The sequence below is a fragment of the Papio anubis genome, chromosome 3 (genome assembly GCF_008728515.1).
Source record: "Papio anubis isolate 15944 chromosome 3, Panubis1.0, whole genome shotgun sequence".
NCBI lineage: Eukaryota > Metazoa > Chordata > Mammalia > Primates > Cercopithecidae > Papio > Papio anubis.
In genome coordinates, this window is record NC_044978.1 from 26095386 (window position 1) to 26114549 (window position 19164).

The 19164-nt window shown below is 38.5% G+C and overlaps 1 protein-coding gene across 2 annotated transcripts in view; it reads left to right on the forward strand.

The window, feature by feature from the left end:
- Positions 1-16215, forward strand: part of NPY1R (neuropeptide Y receptor Y1) — a 21308-nt gene extending 5093 nt beyond the window's left edge. The window contains exons 1-3 of one of the 2 annotated variants that reach the window (XM_003899329.5): positions 5900-7408; positions 13475-14324; positions 14426-16215. In XM_003899329.5, coding sequence (XP_003899378.1) covers positions 13626-14324; positions 14426-14878 — 1152 coding nt within the window. In that variant the 5' untranslated portion in view covers positions 5900-7408; positions 13475-13625 and the 3' untranslated portion in view covers positions 14879-16215. Of the gene's footprint in view, positions 1-5899; positions 7409-13474; positions 14325-14425 lie in introns of those variants that run through there. The other variant, XM_009207789.4, reaches the window with a different exon arrangement.
- Positions 16216-19164: the final 2949 nt, after the last annotated feature.

A 19164-nucleotide genomic window follows, 5' to 3' on the forward strand; every position in this document is an offset into this window, starting at 1 on the left:
AGATGATGCAGAGCTAACACATAAGAATATCCAAAAATATGAGGCAGATCATCAGAAGGAGTGTATTAGTAAGCAAACTATGCATAAAATGTATATGCATAAAGTAGCAATCACCCATCATAGCTGCAAATGCTGAAGACACTTTTTTAATGCTTGAGATGAACAAATGGGCTTGATTTGTGATATTCAAAATTTTTGTAGTCCTACCCTATTCCTAGTTTTTCAATCTTTCAACAAAACTTCTTCAGTATCCTATGATGTGTTAGATACCCTTCCAGTCTCCTAAGTTTAAGAGATGGAAAAAAAAAAAAAAAAAACAAGAACAGTTACTGTCAGTAAGAGATCAGAGTATAGTCATAGATATGTGCAACTACATAATTAATGGCAATACAATGTGATAAGTTCTGCAACTGAAATAAACTCTAGGTTGATTTCTTATTTATATTCCTAGGTAATTCGTTCTTAAAAGTAAACAGGGGATGTGACAGAGGGTTTTATAGCTGAGAAGACACTTGAACTAAAATGTGAAGGGTTGGTAAGAGCTAAATAGGCAGATGGAGGGGATGGAGAAGCGAGAAATGTTGTAACAGCATGAAGGTGAGAGAGTGTGTGGCATTCAGAATCATGCAAATGGTTTCGTATGACTGCAGTGTATAGGGTGGAGGATGATACTGAAAATGTTGATTAAAAAGGATGTCTTTGGTCCTTCACTTGAGACATCTGGATGGAAAGCAGCTAAAAGATTTAAGATGGGAAGTTGATATGACTGGAGGGCTGTGAAAGAAGCTGATAGATTTAGACCATTTAACAGAGAAATAAGTAGAGCTTGATAGAGGTGAAAGAACACACGTGAGAGAGATTTAGGAGATAAAATCACCGGCAACCTGAGACCAGCTGGATTTGTGAGTGTGAGTGAGAGTGAGAGAGAGGGGGAATCGTGGGACGATTCTTAGGTTCTGGCTTGAGGGAGAAGAATGACACTGCTGATCAGATCCATGAGCAGAGAAGCACAAGAGAAGCATACTGTCCAAGGAAACCTGAGAGGGAGCTGTACTTTTGGTGAAGATTGAGGGTTATGTACATGCAAGCATGTCATTGATGGCAGAGGGTATATCTGTGTGGTAAGAATGAAAAAAGGAGTAGATTCAAATAGAGATCTCTGGTGAATTCTGGTAATTTGGGGGTTGGTGAAGGAAGAAACAGGACCGCTAAAAACACAGGTTTATTTGGGTGGCACTTGCAGGAGGTTGCATGACAGGAGTAGCCCCTCCTAGCAAGAGAACTTCTAGAGACAATGATGTGGGGCTACCACCTAGAAGGGGCAGAAGGGGGAAGTAGAGAGGAGACTTACAGGTCTGGGTGATGTCACTCAGCCACAAGGTGGGGAGTCTCTGAGTCAGAGGCCTCTGAAGGGAGCTGTGGTTTGGTGTCTTTCACAGCTACAAGATTTGTCTTATCTATCATTAGCAGATGTTGGGTGGAGTTTCATGGGGGCATTTAAGAAGGTAGGCTCTAAATGGGCTAAAATTAATTTATTTTTGACTATATTTAGAACCATTAGATGTGTGAGATTTTGAAGTGGTGCTGGCAGACTTTGGACTAAGGGCCTTAACCTGCTGTGAAGAATCAAACAGTATGCGGACCGTGTTAGGTTATCACCCACGGGTCATCTCTGGCCCATCTACATAACAGGATCCTAGGGAGAAAAACGCCTAAGAAGTAGACGGAAATAGTAGATCTTGAGAGAGATGATTGAGCAATAGCCAATGAAGAAAAGCCTGAAGTGTGGAGTTGATGAAGTCAAAGGAAAAAAAGATTCCAGAAACAGTGGATGCTCAGTTGAGTCCACTGCTACATAAAGAATAAATATAAGAAAATCTGAATCGTGTTCACTGGCTTTGATTATTAGTGTCCTGGGCAGAAGCAGTTTCAGGTGCGTCATATTTGAGGAAAAAATGAGGTGACAGTATATGTACCTTATCCTCAAAGAAGCTTGCCAGGAAAGAGAAGCAGCTAGGGAAGATGTGACTCCAGTGAGGGAGTTACTATGAGAAAGAGATGAGCGATTTTGTTTTGGTCTTTCTTTTAATCCTAAGCTAAGAAAAGTGAATTACTGACTAAACAGGTATTATAGTTATTTTATTGCTGTTTAACAAACCTTCCTCAAACTTAATGGAATACAACTCATGGATTTTATGCTCATGGACTGCGTTGGTGGGACAGCAGCTCAGAAGGGCGCAGTGAGATAGCTTGTCTGTCACATGGTGCTTAGGGTCTCAACTAAGAAACCTCAGTGGGATAGGTTGACTCAAAGTCTGGGGTTGAAACAGCTGGGTTGGAGAATCTATTGCCAAAAGGAGGGACTTGAAAGTTAGGGGGTAAATACCCTATGGCCTTTAAATTATCCCAAAAAGAAGGAATCCATTGAGACTGAAGGTATGAAGTAGGAGCCTAGGAGAGGGTTGGAATTTCAAAATAGCTTCTAAGAGGAGAGAGATTGGTAATCACCCAAGCCAACACATTTCCAGGTAATATTTAAGGCTTAATGAGGTTTTGAATTTGCAGTTGCAATAATCTGCACAGTTGAGATTTAACCTACATGCTATGCTAGTGGACAGTGGCAGCTAAACAATCTCATAAGATCAGATGGGTCATATTATACCACTGACCATCCTTAGATATGTGTACTCTTACTAGATGTATTTGTGTCTTGGCAAAGGAAGCAATAGCTAGACCTTAAACAAAGGAATGAAAGGAGGATACTTACCTTAGCAAAATGATGCCTCAGAACATTTCATACCACTTTTGCATGCACCTGCTTGTGCTATTATGTAGGTGTACCAAAAAACAAACAAATACTTTCCCTTATTTATTTATTTATTTATTTAGAGATGGAGTATCACTCTGTCGCCCAAGCTGGAATGCAGTGGCACAATCTCAGCTCACTGCAGCCTTCGCCTCCCGGGTTCAAGTGATTCTCCTGCCTCAGCCTCCCAAGTAGCTGGAATTACAGGTGCCTGCCACCACGCCTGGCTAATTTTTATAGTTTTAATAGAGATGGGGTTTCACCATGTTGGCCAGGTTGGTCTCAAAATCCTGATCTCAGGTGATCTGCCCGCCTTGGCCTCCCAAAGTGCTGGGATTACAGGCGTGAGCCACTGCACCCAGCCTAATTTTCTCCTTTCTTTAGAAAAAATTATACCTTCATAGCTTTTCTTCATAGGCCAAGTCTGATCTATTGATATTGGCCATCTGAAATGTTGTGCTGTGAGAAAGCCTAATACCAAGCTTGAGATTTTGGGGAGTGGGAGTCAGGGGCAGGAGGAACAGTTAGAGATGTTTGTCACAGATGATGAGAGCTGTGGTGGTGGCATTCATACTTATTCTTTTTACCAGCTATTTTTATTTTGTCTCTTCAAAAAAAGATATGAAACGAATATTAATAATAATTACTAAAAACCGTAATAGTAACAGTGGCAAAGCTCCTTTCATTATCTCATATAGTAAAAACATAATGTTATGGTTTTGTAATATAACATTACACATTTTTTTGAATGTCTAAAGGGTATCAGACCATATGAGGCATGCAGAAAAAGATTTGGCTATTTACTAAATTTTAAGATCCTACTTGTCTAGAGCCTCATTGTGACAGAGTTTTTAAAAATGCCCCGAAATATGCAGCCCAGGTAATGAAATGAGAACTTTACTGAAAGGCATTCGCATTTCAAATCAAGATCAAGAGAAAATCCACAAAGAGTATTGCGTGTTTTCTGCACAAAGGAGATCATTGAATTGTCTGTGCACTTATATACTAACATTTTTAACTAAATCAATCATCATTTTTTTTCCTGCTAGTTTATGCTCTCCAAAAGTCGGATGAATAAAATGATTGTACTGACTATTTGATTGTGCTGATTAAGTCAAAACTCTTTACCAACTGTATTTCATTGGCTTTAAGATGTGGGCTTAAAAAGCATTTTAATATTCATTTGCTATTAATAGTATGCCATTGCTTTACTGAAAACATTTTTTTTTCTTGGTGGTCCATACAATAAAATTGCTCCTTACATTCTTGGGCATCAAAGATCCAAAGAAATGCAGCAGGTAAGTCACAGAAAGAAGGAAAATCCAGACATACAATCAATTCATAGAACATGAACTGATTCACTGACATGCTTCATCATAGTTCTACCCCCATGGAATTTCCCCCTTATCAATGTCATCTACATTTTAGTTTTCATGTGTAGTATTTATGCCTATTAAGCTTCTTCTGAGTGACAATTCATGATAATTTACCTGTATCAAGGCCTGATAGCATTTCAGAAACTTTAACCCTTGTAGCAGAAATTCCTCAGAAGACAAATAAAGTAATTAGTGTGTTTCAATTCCAGTAGCAAGCATATTGTCATACTTTTATTTAAACAGTTACTGAATCATGGAATTTAAAGGCTGAGCCAGGCCATAATATTGTTCCACTATTTCGAATATAAAACTCAGATTTACAGAAATTTAATGAGTAGATCCTATCCCTCAGTTTATATGACAGAGCCAGACTGTTGTCCAAGAGAACATGAGAATAGGTCATTAATATCATTCCCCTTGGTTTATAGGTCAGGCTGTTATGAAACTACAGAAAGAAATATACAGGATTGAAGAAAAAATTCTCCCTAGCAAAGATGAAGTTTTATCTAATTTGAATCCCAGATAGGAAAGTATGCAGCTGATTATTCACTTAAGAGTAGAAAAATAAATGATCTTAAAATTGGAATGAGGAAAGTCTTTAAAAAATATTTTCTAAGAAATTCAAACTACTTTGCATATTTTGAATCTTCTATAAGACCACATTATTGGAGAATTTTATGTTGCATTTGGCCATTGGACTATGCCTAATTTCTCTATTTTTCACATTGGAAAGAATCCTAGTACATGATATCTCTAAAGAATTATATAATTTTGCCATTGAGCATTTCTTTTTTTTTTTTTTTCCCAAAACAGAGTCTTGCTCTGTTGCCTGGGCTGGAGTGCAGTGGCACGATCTCAGCTTATTGCAACTTCTGCCTCTCGGGTTCAAGCAATTCTCCTGCCTCAGCCTCCTAAGTAGCTGGGATAACAGATGCGCACCACCACACCCAGCTAATTTTTGTATTTTTAATAGAGATGGGGTTTCACTTTGTTGGCCAGGCTGGTCTCGAACTCCTGACCTCATGATCTGCCTGCCTGCATTGGCCTCCCAAAGTGCTTGGATTACAGGCATGAGACACTGCCCCCGGCTGCTGTTGAGCATTTCAGAACTTCTCTTTGTACCATAAAGTTGTCATAGAAAAGAATCTTTGAGATCAGTGATCTTTCAAAGATTGGTATTTGATATTAATAACTCAAGAATGCAGTTTCACAGATTTTCCTTAGGGAGAACACTTCATAAAAATTGAGTTAATAAAATGATAAAATACAATGGCCATAATAGTTTAGACCTCTTACAGACATGCCTTCATTAGTATTCTTGGGAAATAGAGAAAGCATAGCACCTGAGTCCAAATTATATTCTCAAGTCCAAAATATTTGCTGACATAATAAAAGTTTCTACATAAAAATATATTCTTAGTAGAGAATTAAATTACGTCATTTGTAATTCTTACAGCAGGCTAAAGATAGCCGATTTGGTGATCAAAACCATGGGGAAAACTTCCTTCTGAGAACAGAATGTGACTTCAGGCAATAGAGTAGACAGAGGATGCATAGAAACCTGAATGAATATTGTTCCCTGAAAGAGTTGAAATTCCTAAATTGGGCCTTATGTTTTCATCCTTGGTTAAAAAAAAAAAAAAAGTATGTGTGTATGTGTTTTTATATATATATATATATATATATATATTTGCGTGTGTGTGTGTATAAATGAATCTGTTGTCATTTTACTCTGCTTAACTATTAGAGATTTTTATATGTATGCTTCTATCTGTTGTTATACACTAATAGTACAGTCATTACATAATCATGATATTTTAATTCTTGATTACAATCCCTTTCCAACTATATAAAAATATGTCTAGTGACACATATTTTAGAAAGTTTTCTTGGAAAAACATCCAGAGATTGTGTTCATCACTATCTATATAAATGAGCTTATACTGAACCTTAAATATGTTTATTCAGCATAACAATCAGAAAAAGAAAATTTTTTTTAACAGTATAAAGTTCAGGTGAGTCCATTTGTCTTGGCATTTTATTTTGATTTTAATTAGAAGAAAGACTGCCATTTCATTACTGTTTTGTAATGAAATCTTTATAAATTCTCTGGGCAGTGCCCTCTATTAGAAAGACTTCTTATTTTTAACACTTTTATTTGGAAGAAGTTCTACTCATTTGCAGTAGTCCATCGTCTACATAATGTGTGTGTGTGTGTGTGTGTGTGTGTGTGTGTGTGTGTGTGTGCGTTTTACAACGTTGACTTTTGAAACTAGAATAGAATCAGGTAAAACATCTCAGATCAGTGTGTCAGTAACTGGCCTGAATCATCGGGCACCATGATGGGGTTGGCCGCCTTCAACGTACTCGGTGTACATTCTATTTTTTTCTACATAATGTTCAGTACTGTAGTACTAATCACCGAGAAAATTGCATTGACTCTTTTCGACCACCAGGGAAATATTCAGTTCATGGTTCTCCCCTAAAAAAACTAAAAAGCTACTAAGCGCTGGGAACAAATCTGACTTAATGCATTTTCTCAGTGGGCCAAAGAAAGGAGGGCCGATTGTCTGCCTTGATTTTTTAAAGCTCTTCTCTTTATTCACGTATAAACTGAGGAAAACAAATTCTCGGCACTGGCGTGAGAGTTATTTGAGCGTCACAAAATAAAATATTAGTGCCATTATTGTGGCGAATTTCATGTTTCCCAGCGAGCCTTTTGATTCCTGGTTTGGGCTGGCGCTCGAGCTCTCCAACCGGGTATGACTTCGGCCACAAGATGGCACTGACCTGCAAACAAAGAAAACCACAGTGGCACCGACTTTTTCAAGCCTTGGGAAACTGCCCTGCCTTCCCCCTTCCCCGGAGTCAAGGACTGTGGGGATTAGGGTTTCCTTTCCCCTGCGCGGGGCGTCTGTGTCGAATAATGTGTGGCTTCTGTTGGATTGCTTTTCTTTCCAAAATTCCTAGGCAGCGCTTCCCCAAGGTGTGCACCTTTGTGAGGTGTTTGTGGGGCGGGGGGAGCTTCAGGCGCTACTCGCGGGACGCCGTCATGTGATCCGGGATGAGGTGGAGTTCGGCTTTAAGGGGGCGTCTCTTCCTAGCTTCATCAATCTTTAGGATCTGAGCAGGAGAGATACCAGCGGATCTTCCCCTCTCTGCTCCCTTCCATTCCCACCCTTCCTTCTTCAATAAGCAGGAGCGAACAAGACAAATTCCAAAGAGGGTAAGTTGCGAGTTTATGCCTTTCCAGAGACTTTTGCGAAATCTTTCATTGACAAGGTGAAGGATGAGCGGGGAAGAAAAACGACGCCAGGGTCCGAAACTGGCTCTGGGGGACCGAGGTGTGGTCTCCAGTGCAAGCAGGTCGCAGGTTGCTCCAAATCACCGGACCGTTCGCGGGCTCCTGCCGAAGGGTATGGGGTCGACGCGGGTGAAAGGAGAGGGTCCCCTACGCGGAGTTCGGGCTTTCCCACCACCGGCTCCCGGGGAATTTCTGGATGGGGATCCAAGTTTTCCTCTACCCAGGTTCTCTTTAAAAGGTCAAGGCACTGGGGAGGTGCCCGAGTTCGTCTATCCCGCACCCGCTCATCTTCCGTATGTGTCTTGAACTGACTGGAGGCGCTGGCTCTAGCCGCACCGGAGTTTTCGCGGAGTAACTGGCTGGGATGAGCCGGAGAAGGGTGGGCTTGGTGCGTCGCCCGCCGTCGCCCGCCGTCGCCCGGGTCCCGCGGCAGGCGTCGGGCTGGGAGCGGACGGAGGTGGGAGGAGCCCTCGGCGCGGACCCCAGAGCGCAAGCCCACCCCCACTTGCGGATTCCGCGCGTCTGGGCTGCAGTGGAGCCGCGCTCCCCAATACTGAGCGCTTCGAGTGTGGAGCTGCGCCCGGGTGGACACCCGAAGATTTTAATCATCGGAGTTCTAATCGGGGAACTCTTTAGCTCTTTCTTTTAGAAAAGTAATGATGGAACATGGCTGGGTTAGGAGATTGGGAATGCACAGGAGGTGGAGGTGACTTGACAGGGTGTGCCGTTGGTTCTCAGGTAGACTGGAGAGATGCGAATGTTTTAAGGTCTGATACTGGGCCAAAGACAGAATTGAGTAGGGTTTGGGATCTGCTTGTTTTTGGTTGTTTGTATCTTTTCTCTTTTGCCAGGCTCTTATCACTAGTAGAAAGGTTTCCTGATGAGAGAGAGAGAAAGAGAGAGAGAGAGTAGTAGGGAGTCAGGAATGGAGTAAATTTCGGGCGATTCACCTAGTTACACAATATGAAAAAGGTGGGTGGGTAAGCGTGCCAACAGGAATTTTGACTGAACATGTCCCATTTCCCATTTCGTTGTTTGATAACTTCTGGAGCACAGGAAAAACCTAGAGGAGAGGAGCAGAAGAGAGTGTTTCCATGTACACACACTAACACACACACACACACACACATATTAGAGCACGCATTGCTTCCCACACTCCCCATCCTATAAGAGGGCATGACTGGCGGGATGGCACAGGCAGGGGACATGTGGAGCTTGTCTGTCAGGTCTGCAACAGAAAAGCAGTCGCTGTTAGTCCTCGACCCTGGGCAGGCTCTCTGGCGAAGCAAGCGAGGCAGCGGGAAGCTAACCCGACCCGGTTCCCCACCTAGGACTAAAAACTGAGTGCTCTTGGGTGACTACTACTTTATTAGTCTTTATTGTCTTCAGGCAGCAGTCTGTTGAACAAGCCCTCCCCAGCAAGGAAGGAGCAGAGAATTATGTAACTCATTTAGATAAGCTACCAGTAACTTTGGGAGGCTGTATGTCACAAGGCTGACATTTCTTTTCCAACACAAGTGAGGTGAACAGCCAATCCTGAGTATTTCAAAAAATTTGTCTGCAGCAGGTTATGATCAGGGAGCTGTATTTTCAAGTAGTAACAGCCCTGCGAAGAGCAAGCAATGAAAGGCCAGCATTCTAATTGGAAAGAAAGAAGAGGAAATTTCCCTCTGCAGGGGGCTAATTTGCCAATTGGTGATGTATGTAATGTCTCTGTTTTGTCTCTATATGCACATGGCAGCTTCAGTGAGACTTAACAGTCTTTAATTTTTGCAGTTTCTGTAGCTGCATAGCTTATTTTACAAATTATATTACAATAGTAAATACCAAATTATTTTATTTTGCAAAGATAAGGTATGTAAATTATCTCTTAGTATTGTTATTTTCTGACAGTTATTCTTTCTTGAAATTATACTAAGGTACACTGAAAATACACATTTTATCCAATGCAGAATTGGTTTACACACTGGAATAACTACTAAATGTACAATTAGTAAAACAGGCTTGAAAACACCTTAAAAAAAATGAAGTTTTCATTTTCTCTATAGCTAAATTAACTTCTACCTAGTAAGAAAAATGCTTCCTCATTGGGCATGCCTATTAAATACCGTTTCAAAAGTGTCAGACTAGAGCTTCAGTACATTTACCTGAACTCATCTGTAAGAAAGCTATGTTTGTAGCCTGTACTTTGCAATAATTTAATGTCTGTGTGAATTCTTATATGTATTCATTTTTGCCCAAATCAGTCAGTGGGTAGAATATTTCTGTTTCTTTCTCTCCATGGTATACATCTTGGTCTCTGTCTCTATTATTTCTTGCCAAATTATTGCACTAACTTTCTAATGAATCTCCTCTTTTCTTCTCTTTCCTTAAATGTGTTGAAAACAGCAGCTAGAATAATAATTTTAAATCCAAAGTCATATAACTTCACACCTTTGCCAAAGACTCACCAGAGGCTCCCCAGCTCTCCCAGGATTATAGGCAAAGATCATTAAAAAAAAAAAAAAGGCCCTGCAGTCTGTACCCGCCTCTTTAGCCTTCCCAATTAATTTCCTAAGGGTCCCTCCCTTATTTATCCCACTTCTCCTTGCTACTTAGCACACCAGTTACACACAGGCCTTAGGGATGTTTCTTCTTTCCATATGGGATGCAATCCCCGAGATACTTGTGTGGCTTCCCTACTCACCACTCCTCTCAGGTCTTAACTTACATGCCTTCTTCTCAGACAGTCAGAGGCCATCTTTTACAGTCAAGTAATAAATTGCAGCTCCCCCAAATCCCAGTTTCTCTTTTTTTTTTTTTTTTTTTTTGAGATGGAGTCTTGCTCTGTCGCCCAGGCTGGAGTGCAGTGGCCTGATCTTGGCTCAGTGCAACCTCTGCCTCCTAGGTTCAAGCAATTCTCCTGCCACAGCCTCCGGAGTAGCTGGGACTACAGCTGTGCTCCACCCCGCCTGGCTAATTTTTGTATTTTTAGTAGAGACGAAGTTTCACCATGTTGGCCAGGCTGATCTCAAACTCTTGACTTTAGGCGATCCGCCTCGGCCTCCTAAAATGCTGGGATTACAGGTGTTAACCACCTCACCCAGCCCCAGTCTCTCTTTCTTGCTTTGTTTTACTTCATAATACTTATTATCATCTAGCATACTATATTTTTTACTAATTTTCTTCTTGTCTTTCTCTGCCCATAAGACTAGAAACTCAGTGAAAAGGTTACATTCTCTCCAGTAAAACCATGCCTAACATGAAATAAATGTTTAATTAATATTTGTTGAATGAATAAATTTTCTTTCAGAAATAATTTTTTTACATAAAGGGTAATATTTTCCCCTATATACATGACCTAGGAGCACGGCTGTTGTGATTAGCATACATTTTGCATGTTCAAGGACTATGATGGAATTGAGCTATTGATGTTAGGATTAATTTACCCAAGAACCTACTATTCCAACCATGCATCAGTTATATCAGTCAACACAGTTTTATTTTAAATCTTATACATGCAAGGTGCTATGAAGTATGCACAATGCCTACATCAAAGATGTTATATTAAAAATGAGAGGAGCCAATTAAGGATTCTAGGAACTAAATGGTGCTTTGAAAGATGGGTAGAGTTTGTATTGATGGTGGGAGAGAGATAACACCCAGCAATAAAAATGGCAAGATGCAGAGCTATATTTGGTAGACTGTGAACAGACTCACCTGCCTAGAACAGTGTATTCACATTCACATTGGGGTTATTAGAGTAAAGTGTGGAAAAGGTATAATGCAGAGGTCTTAATGTGTCAGGCTGCGGAATGTACTTAGTATTCTCTCTCTCATGTGTCTCAAACCAGGGTCCTCATTCACCTGTTGGTACTTGGTGACAAGGATAAAAAGCTTTTCCCTGCTCTGCTAGTTTTACTTTAAATAATGAAGGGAAACTTATAATTAATTCATAAGTCATGTTTAATATCTCTTTAGTAACTTAAATAGGAAATATGATGCTAAATTTTCTTGAATTTTTAAAATAAGAGATTTCCAAATAATTTGAAGTTATTACTGCTCCTTTGAGATTGTTTTCAAACTCTGACAATCACTGATCATTCTCTCTGCCTTTGGAATTCTTGAAAGAAAAAGTGTGGTTATCACATAAGTATTAGGGAGTCATTACAGGTTGATGCATAGAGGAAGAGAGAGCCACGTTTCTAATCACATTCATACCTGAAATCATTCCATTACCATTCTTTAATATTTTCATTCTGATTTCATTATAGCAACCCTTACTTTATTCTTCTTAAGTTTTATAAGGCCAAATCATGGTTTCATAATATTTAAAAAAAAAAACAAACATGTTCTAGAAAGCAAAAAAATTAAAGGAAAGGTTCATTAGAGGCATTAAGTAAAAGGCAAATGCATTTCTGGCTTATTAGGTTTATTTTCTTTCTTTCAATGGAAGTAACTCTGCACGATTTTCTTTATTGGTCTTATTTGAGAAAGAAAAGAATGAAATTCAGTTTCTTTTTTTTTTTTTTTTTTTTTTGAGATGGAGTCTCGCGCTGTCACCCAGGCTGGAGTGCAGTGGCTGGATCTCAGCTCACTGCAAGCTCCGCCTCCCGGGTTCACGCCATTCTCCGGCCTCAGCCTCCCGAGTAGCTGGGACTACAGGCGCTGCCACCTCGCCCGGCTATTTTTTGTATTTCTTAGTAGAGACGGGGTTTCACCGTGTTAGCCAGGATGGTCTTGATCTCCTGACCTCGTGATCCGCCCATCTCGGCCTCCCAAAGTGCTGGGATTACAGGCTTGAGCCACCGCGCCCGGCCAGCATGATGGCCTGTTAATTAACATAAGAAACCCTGTCTCACATATTAGTAATCTAGGGAACATCAGACTTATTTTTGAAAGGAGTTTTTAAAATAATGTCAAACTTTTTAAAACTCTGCAAGTCTGTGATTTGTGTTAATAAGAGAAAAATATATCACAAAATACTGTGAAAAATCAAAATTACAACTAAAACCTAGGTCTTTGCACTGGACACACATATAGTCTGGTGGGTAGGAAAGATACTTACATAAATAATACCTTAGAAATCCTTGAAAGCTTCTAACGTATTAATAAAATAACAGACTCTTAAAGTTAGAATCTCCTACACAGTACAGGAACTGTCTGAAATGGTCTTTCATATGGTGGTTATAAACTTTTGTATATGGAACACTTGCTAGATATCCAGGCATGTAATTCCATTTTATTAAACTTTTGTTCCTCATAATGATGTGATTTAAAAAAATAATGTACACCTCTTGGCCCTAATTTTAACTTGTACATATAATTAGATGTAACATTCTAAGCTCAACGCTGTGTTCTACGTGGTACCCATTAAAATACGAGAAGACATCTATACCATTCCTACTAAGTATTTTCCAGATTAAACATTGTGTAGTCTCTCAATAGTCATTCATTGCAAAGTTTTTTGATGTTTCACTGTATTGATCATCTTTTGTTGAATATACTTGTGCTGAATAGCATCTGCCCTAAAAAGCAGTCCAGTGTATGTATGGTGGAGCTATTGCTACAACTTGACCTTGACACTAATTTTTCCATTTCTATAGCATGTGGAAGAATTAGGTAATTTATTTTGTTTTGCTTTGTTTATTTTTCTTATGTTTTAATCTGTGCATTAAGTGGTTTTTATACATTCATATTCTTACAATGTTTAGGAATGTGCTGTTATTACTGTTTATGTAAGACTTGGGGCATAAGATTTATATATTCCTCACTGACTTATAGACCACTATGTTTTACTAAGACTTGTTCTGTAAGCAAGTCCAATTAAAAATTTTATTTTTTCTTTATTCAGTGTGTTTTCACTATTTCTGCTATTTTAGAAAGATGTTTACAAGATTACATTTTGTTTATTTCAGTGTTTTCACTTTAAAGAGTTCTGTGAGTCAGAATTCATTTTGACTGCCCTCAATAAAATTAGTAATGCAATTGGTCATTTTCTCTTTACAGATTGTTCAGTTCAAGGGAATGAAGAATTCAGAATAATTTTGGTAAATGGATTCCAATATGGGGAATAAGAATAAGCTGAACAGTTGACCTGCTTTGAAGAAACATACTGTCCATTTGTCTAAAATAATCCATAACAACCAAACCAATCAAAATGAATTCAACATTATTTTCCCAGGTTGAAAACCATTCAGTCCACTCTAATTTCTCAGAGAAGAATGCCCAGCTTTTGGCTTTTGAAAATGATGATTGTCATCTGCCCTTGGCCATGATATTTACCTTAGCTCTTGCTTATGGAGCTGTGATCATTCTTGGTGTCTCTGGAAACCTGGCCTTGATCATAATCATCCTGAAACAAAAGGAGATGAGAAACGTTACCAACATCCTGATTGTGAACCTTTCCTTCTCAGACTTGCTTGTCGCCATCATGTGTCTCCCCTTTACATTTGTCTACACATTAATGGACCACTGGGTCTTTGGTGAGGCAATGTGTAAGTTGAATCCTTTTGTGCAATGTGTTTCAATCACTGTGTCCATTTTCTCTCTGGTTCTCATTGCTGTGGAACGACATCAGCTGATAATCAACCCTCGAGGGTGGAGACCAAATAATAGACATGCTTATGTAGGTATTGCTGTGATTTGGGTCCTTGCTGTGGCTTCTTCTCTGCCTTTCCTGATCTACCAAGTAATGACTGATGAGCCGTTCCAAAATGTAACACTTGATGCGTACAAAGACAAATACGTGTGCTTTGATCAATTTCCATCGGACTCTCATAGGTTGTCTTATACCACTCTCCTCTTGGTGCTGCAGTATTTTGGTCCACTTTGTTTTATATTTATTTGCTACTTCAAGGTAAGAAAACTTTTTTTTCTATCATTTTCATTTTTTACCTTCTTTACACAGAATTCCTCATCAAATGAGTGTTTCTATTTAAATTTGTTTTTCTTCCGTAGATATATATACGCTTAAAAAGGAGAAACAACATGATGGACAAGATGAGAGACAATAAGTACAGGTCCAGTGAAACCAAAAGAATCAATATCATGCTGCTCTCCATTGTGGTAGCATTTGCAGTCTGCTGGCTACCTCTTACCATCTTTAACACTGTGTTTGATTGGAATCATCAGATCATTGCTACCTGCAACCACAATCTGTTATTCCTGCTCTGCCACCTTACAGCAATGATATCCACTTGTGTCAACCCCATATTTTATGGATTCCTGAACAAAAACTTCCAGAGAGACTTGCAGTTCTTCTTTAACTTTTGTGATTTCCGGTCTCGGGATGATGATTATGAAACAATAGCCATGTCCACCATGCACACGGATGTTTCCAAGACTTCTTTGAAGCAAGCAAGCCCAGTCGCATTTAAAAAAATCAACAATGATGATAATGAAAGAATCTGAAACTACGTATAGCCTATGGTCCCAGATGACGTCTGTTTAAAAACAAGCACAACCTGCAACATACTTTGACTACCTGTTCTCCCAAGGAATGGGGTTGAAATCATTTGAAAATGACTAAGATTTTCTTGTCTTGCTTTTTACTGCTTTTGTTGTAGTTGTCATAATTACATTTGGAACAAAAGGTGTGGGCTTTGGGGTCTTCTGGAAATAGTTTTGACTAGACATCTTTGAAGTGCTTTTTGTGAATTTATGCATATATTATAAAGACTTTTATATTGTACTTATTGGAATGAAATTTCTTTAAAGTATTACTATTAACCGACTTCAGAAGTACTTGCCATCCAATACTGTCATTAGATTGGGTCATCTTGATTAGATTAGATTAGACTGTCAATAGATTGGGCCGTCCTTATTTTAAGATAGGCATCATTTTAGTGTGTTACAGTAGGAACAGTATGCAAAAGCAGCATTCAGGAGCCAAAGGAGGGTCTGAAGTCAGTCAGAAGTGGTTTGAGGTTTCTGATTTTTGGTGTTTTTTTTGTTTTTTGTGGTTTTTTTTTTTTTTTTCACCTTAAGGGAGGATTTAATTTGCTCCCAATTGATTGTCACTTAAATGAAAATTTAAAAATGAATAAAAATACATACTTCTCGGCTGCAAATATTACAGGGAATTGGGGCACCCACAAGAATGAAGAGAGAAAGCAGCTCCCTAACTTCAAAACTATTTTGGTACCTGACAACAAGAGCATTTCAGAGTAATTAATAAAGTAAATTAGTATTACTGCAAATAGTTAAATTATATTCATTTGAATTGATGGTCAAGAGATTTTCCTTTTTTTTAACAGACTGTTCAGTGTTTGTCAAGCTTTCTGGCATAAATATGTACTCAAAAGGCATTTCCACTTACAATATATAGAAACACAAAAGGTGTTTTCCTTACAGCAGTGCCTATATAGTGATTGATTTTTAACTTTCAATGTCCATCTTTCAAAGGAGATAACACCAAGTACAATGTTAAAAGAATATTCACTTCACCTAGCAGGGAAAAAATACACAAAAACTGAGAATACTTCATATAGCCCATTTTAACATGTATAAACTGTGTGACTTGTGGCGTCTTATAAATAATGCACTGTAAAGATTACTGATAGTTGTGTTATGTTAATGTGCCTAATTTCATGTATCTTGTAATCATGATTGAGCCTCAGAATCATTTGGAGAAACTATATTTTAAAGAACAAGACATACTTCAATGTATTATACAGATAAAGTATTAAATGTGTTTGATTTTAAAAGGGCGGACATTTTATTAAAATCAATATTGTTTTTGCTTTTTCTGAGGAGTCTCTTTCAGTTTCATTTTTTCTCATCCCATGACTTCCCTCCCATGATGTTCCCAAAGCATCCTGTATCTGCTTGCTAATGAAACGTAACCACTGATGTGATATAACCATCGATGGCTGTGGTATAGCCATCGATGGTTATAACCATTGATGTAGTATAGCCATTAATGGCTTAGTCTCCCTCTCTTGCTAGATCGTAAGCTTCTTTAAAGCAAGAGTTGTTTAACGTGACTGTCCCCAGTGCATGTAGCACAGTGCAAAGACTTAGAAGCATTTTCAAAATATATTTCCAAAACAAATGATTAATGACCAAATTTTCTTCCTTCTTGTTGATAATCATATTGAACTCACGTCCTGCAGTGTTCTTGGATCCTTCCTCCTAAGTTAATCTTTACCAAGAAGATGTTTTCTCTTTATTGTATTATTTTCATTTCTAAACTGAGCAAAAGGGCATTTTAGATTTTAGAAATTTGCATTATCAGTCCTTTAACTCAAACAAATATCACACTTTTTGTATTGAATGGTAATATGAAATCAAATTATAGCCTAAGAATGTCCTTTAGTTAACCAAATTAAAAAAAAAAAAAATTCGGCTGGGCACAGTGGCTCACACCTGTAATCCCAGCACTTTGGGAGGCTGAGACGGGTGGATCAAGAAGTCAGGAGTTCAAGACCACCCTGTCCAATATGGTGAAAACATGTCTCTACTAAAAATACAAAATTTGGCCGGGTGTAGTGGCGTATGCCTGTAGTCCCAGCTACTAGGGAGGCTGAGGCAGGAGAATCACTTGAACCCAGGAGGCAGAGGTTGCAGTGAGCTGAGATCATGCCACTACACTCCAGCTTGGGCAACAGAGTGAGACTCCATCTCAAGAAAATAAAATTATAAAATTACCTTTTAATACTTATTAGAAAATATAATTTTTCCTTACCCAAGCCTGAATTTTTGAACGACTTGATGATTTTTTCTGCTTTTGGGGACAAATGGGAATTTATTTCTTTCTCTCTCTAGGTAATATGGGAACAAGTTGTTACTTGGGAAGAATCTTAATAAGTAAATGCTTCTTTGTCATACATTTGCTGAAAAGGCCATTTCTAGAATTCTCAGTCAGCTGTGTATGCTGCCGACTCCTTGAGTTCACATAAATAATGAACCAAACATCAAATTCTTCTTTTGTCCAAATATATTGATGAGCTACTAGTAAAGTCAAGGGTCAGCAACAGATGCATTGCAGTTCAAGAAGAAAAAAAAAAAGGCCATATTAAACATGAACTGTGGAACGAACCACTAGGTTTTCTTAAACCCAAGAACAAAAAAAATTAAGTTAGTAGAAGAGTATAATTATAACATGGCTTATATGAATTTTAAGTAAATTGATAATAGCTAGAATATTTAAACTATTATGTGCCAAGTACTGTGTCAGGTACTTAAGTACCTGTGAGGACTAATGTTATTGCCACTTCACATAAGAAGAGACTGAAGCTCCAGTTGAAATATCTGTATGAGACACACATTGAATAATAGGTAGAGCAGGAATCAAACCCAGGTCTGTCCAATGCTACTAAACTAATGACTGAACTATACCTGCAACAGTTTAGAAAATAATTTTCTTCTCTCTTTACAAGTTACAATCTTAGGGCGTAACACTGCCATCTACCTTCTTTCTGATTTTAGCTGCAGAAGGAATGGAGTGAAGTAGAAGAGTTGAGAGAAAATGGTCATTTTGATTATATGTACCCATTATCTCCCTTTCTGAATTAAACAATCCTGCTTAAAAATAGAATTTCGTTATTCGCATTAATTTTATTTCTGTACTGTTAACTTTATTCTCTTATTTCGTTTTACATATTCCAAGAAAGTGTAAGTACATATTATACTGAAATTTATCCCACAAATTCTCAAGGAAATATAAATACATACTGTAATTTCAAATGTTGACAGTCAAATAGAGACTTTGACAATTTAAATATCTACACAATAATAGTGGTGGAAAGAGGCAGTTTAAGCTGGGGCTTCAGGAATGTCTGGCCTTGTGTCGTTACTGCAATTCAGAGTTTATGGGCACTGCTAAGTGTTTGATCACACCAGGGTTGCTTTCCTCAGCAATTAAGGATTGTGCTGGAATTAAGGTAGTTTCTCAATGAGTCTTGAATTCTTTGATAGTCTCCATATTTTCTTTGTCTACTTATTGCCATGGTCCATCAAACAACATGTTGGACTTAAGTGTCTGAGCAGGTGAGAGCAGCTGGTGAGAATGAGAACATGACTTACCAGGGCAAGATTTCTCAAATTGTGTTTATTCCATGATTCGTTTATTAATATATTTTTGTGTACATGTGTGTGCACAGGCCGCACATTATGTGGCTAAGAATATATATATTTGTATATATAGATATATGGCCTATATAATTCTACAGTGAGTTTGTTTTCATTGCTCTTCATTTCTTGATCTCTTATCAAAGTTATTATATCTGTAGTGCTTATCACAAACTACCCTACGAAGTAGTACTTTTGTTTTTCTCATTTCACAGATAAGGAAATTCAGGCATGAGAGATTATATAACTTGCCCAGTGTCACTCAGCTAGTAAATGATAGGACTAGGATTCAAATCCAGGCAGTTTGGTTCCTGAGTCTTAATATAACAATAAGTTTTTAACCAGCACACACTAAAACTCTTCCCCACACGCCAGCCTCTGCCTGAATTCCTCAACCTCTGCGTCTCATATCTTTCCATTACTGGATCCACATATGACCCCATCTGCAGGCCAGGTTTGTTCTGAGCCTTAATAATTTCAAAAAAATAAGAGATGTTTTTAAGGTCACCCTCTGAGATCTAAGACAAACTTCTAATCATGGTTGTTTAGACATAGTTGCAGAATTGAGACACAAATCTGTTCCATCCAAAAATTATCACTGCAAAGCTGCAGGTCTTTATTTTCTC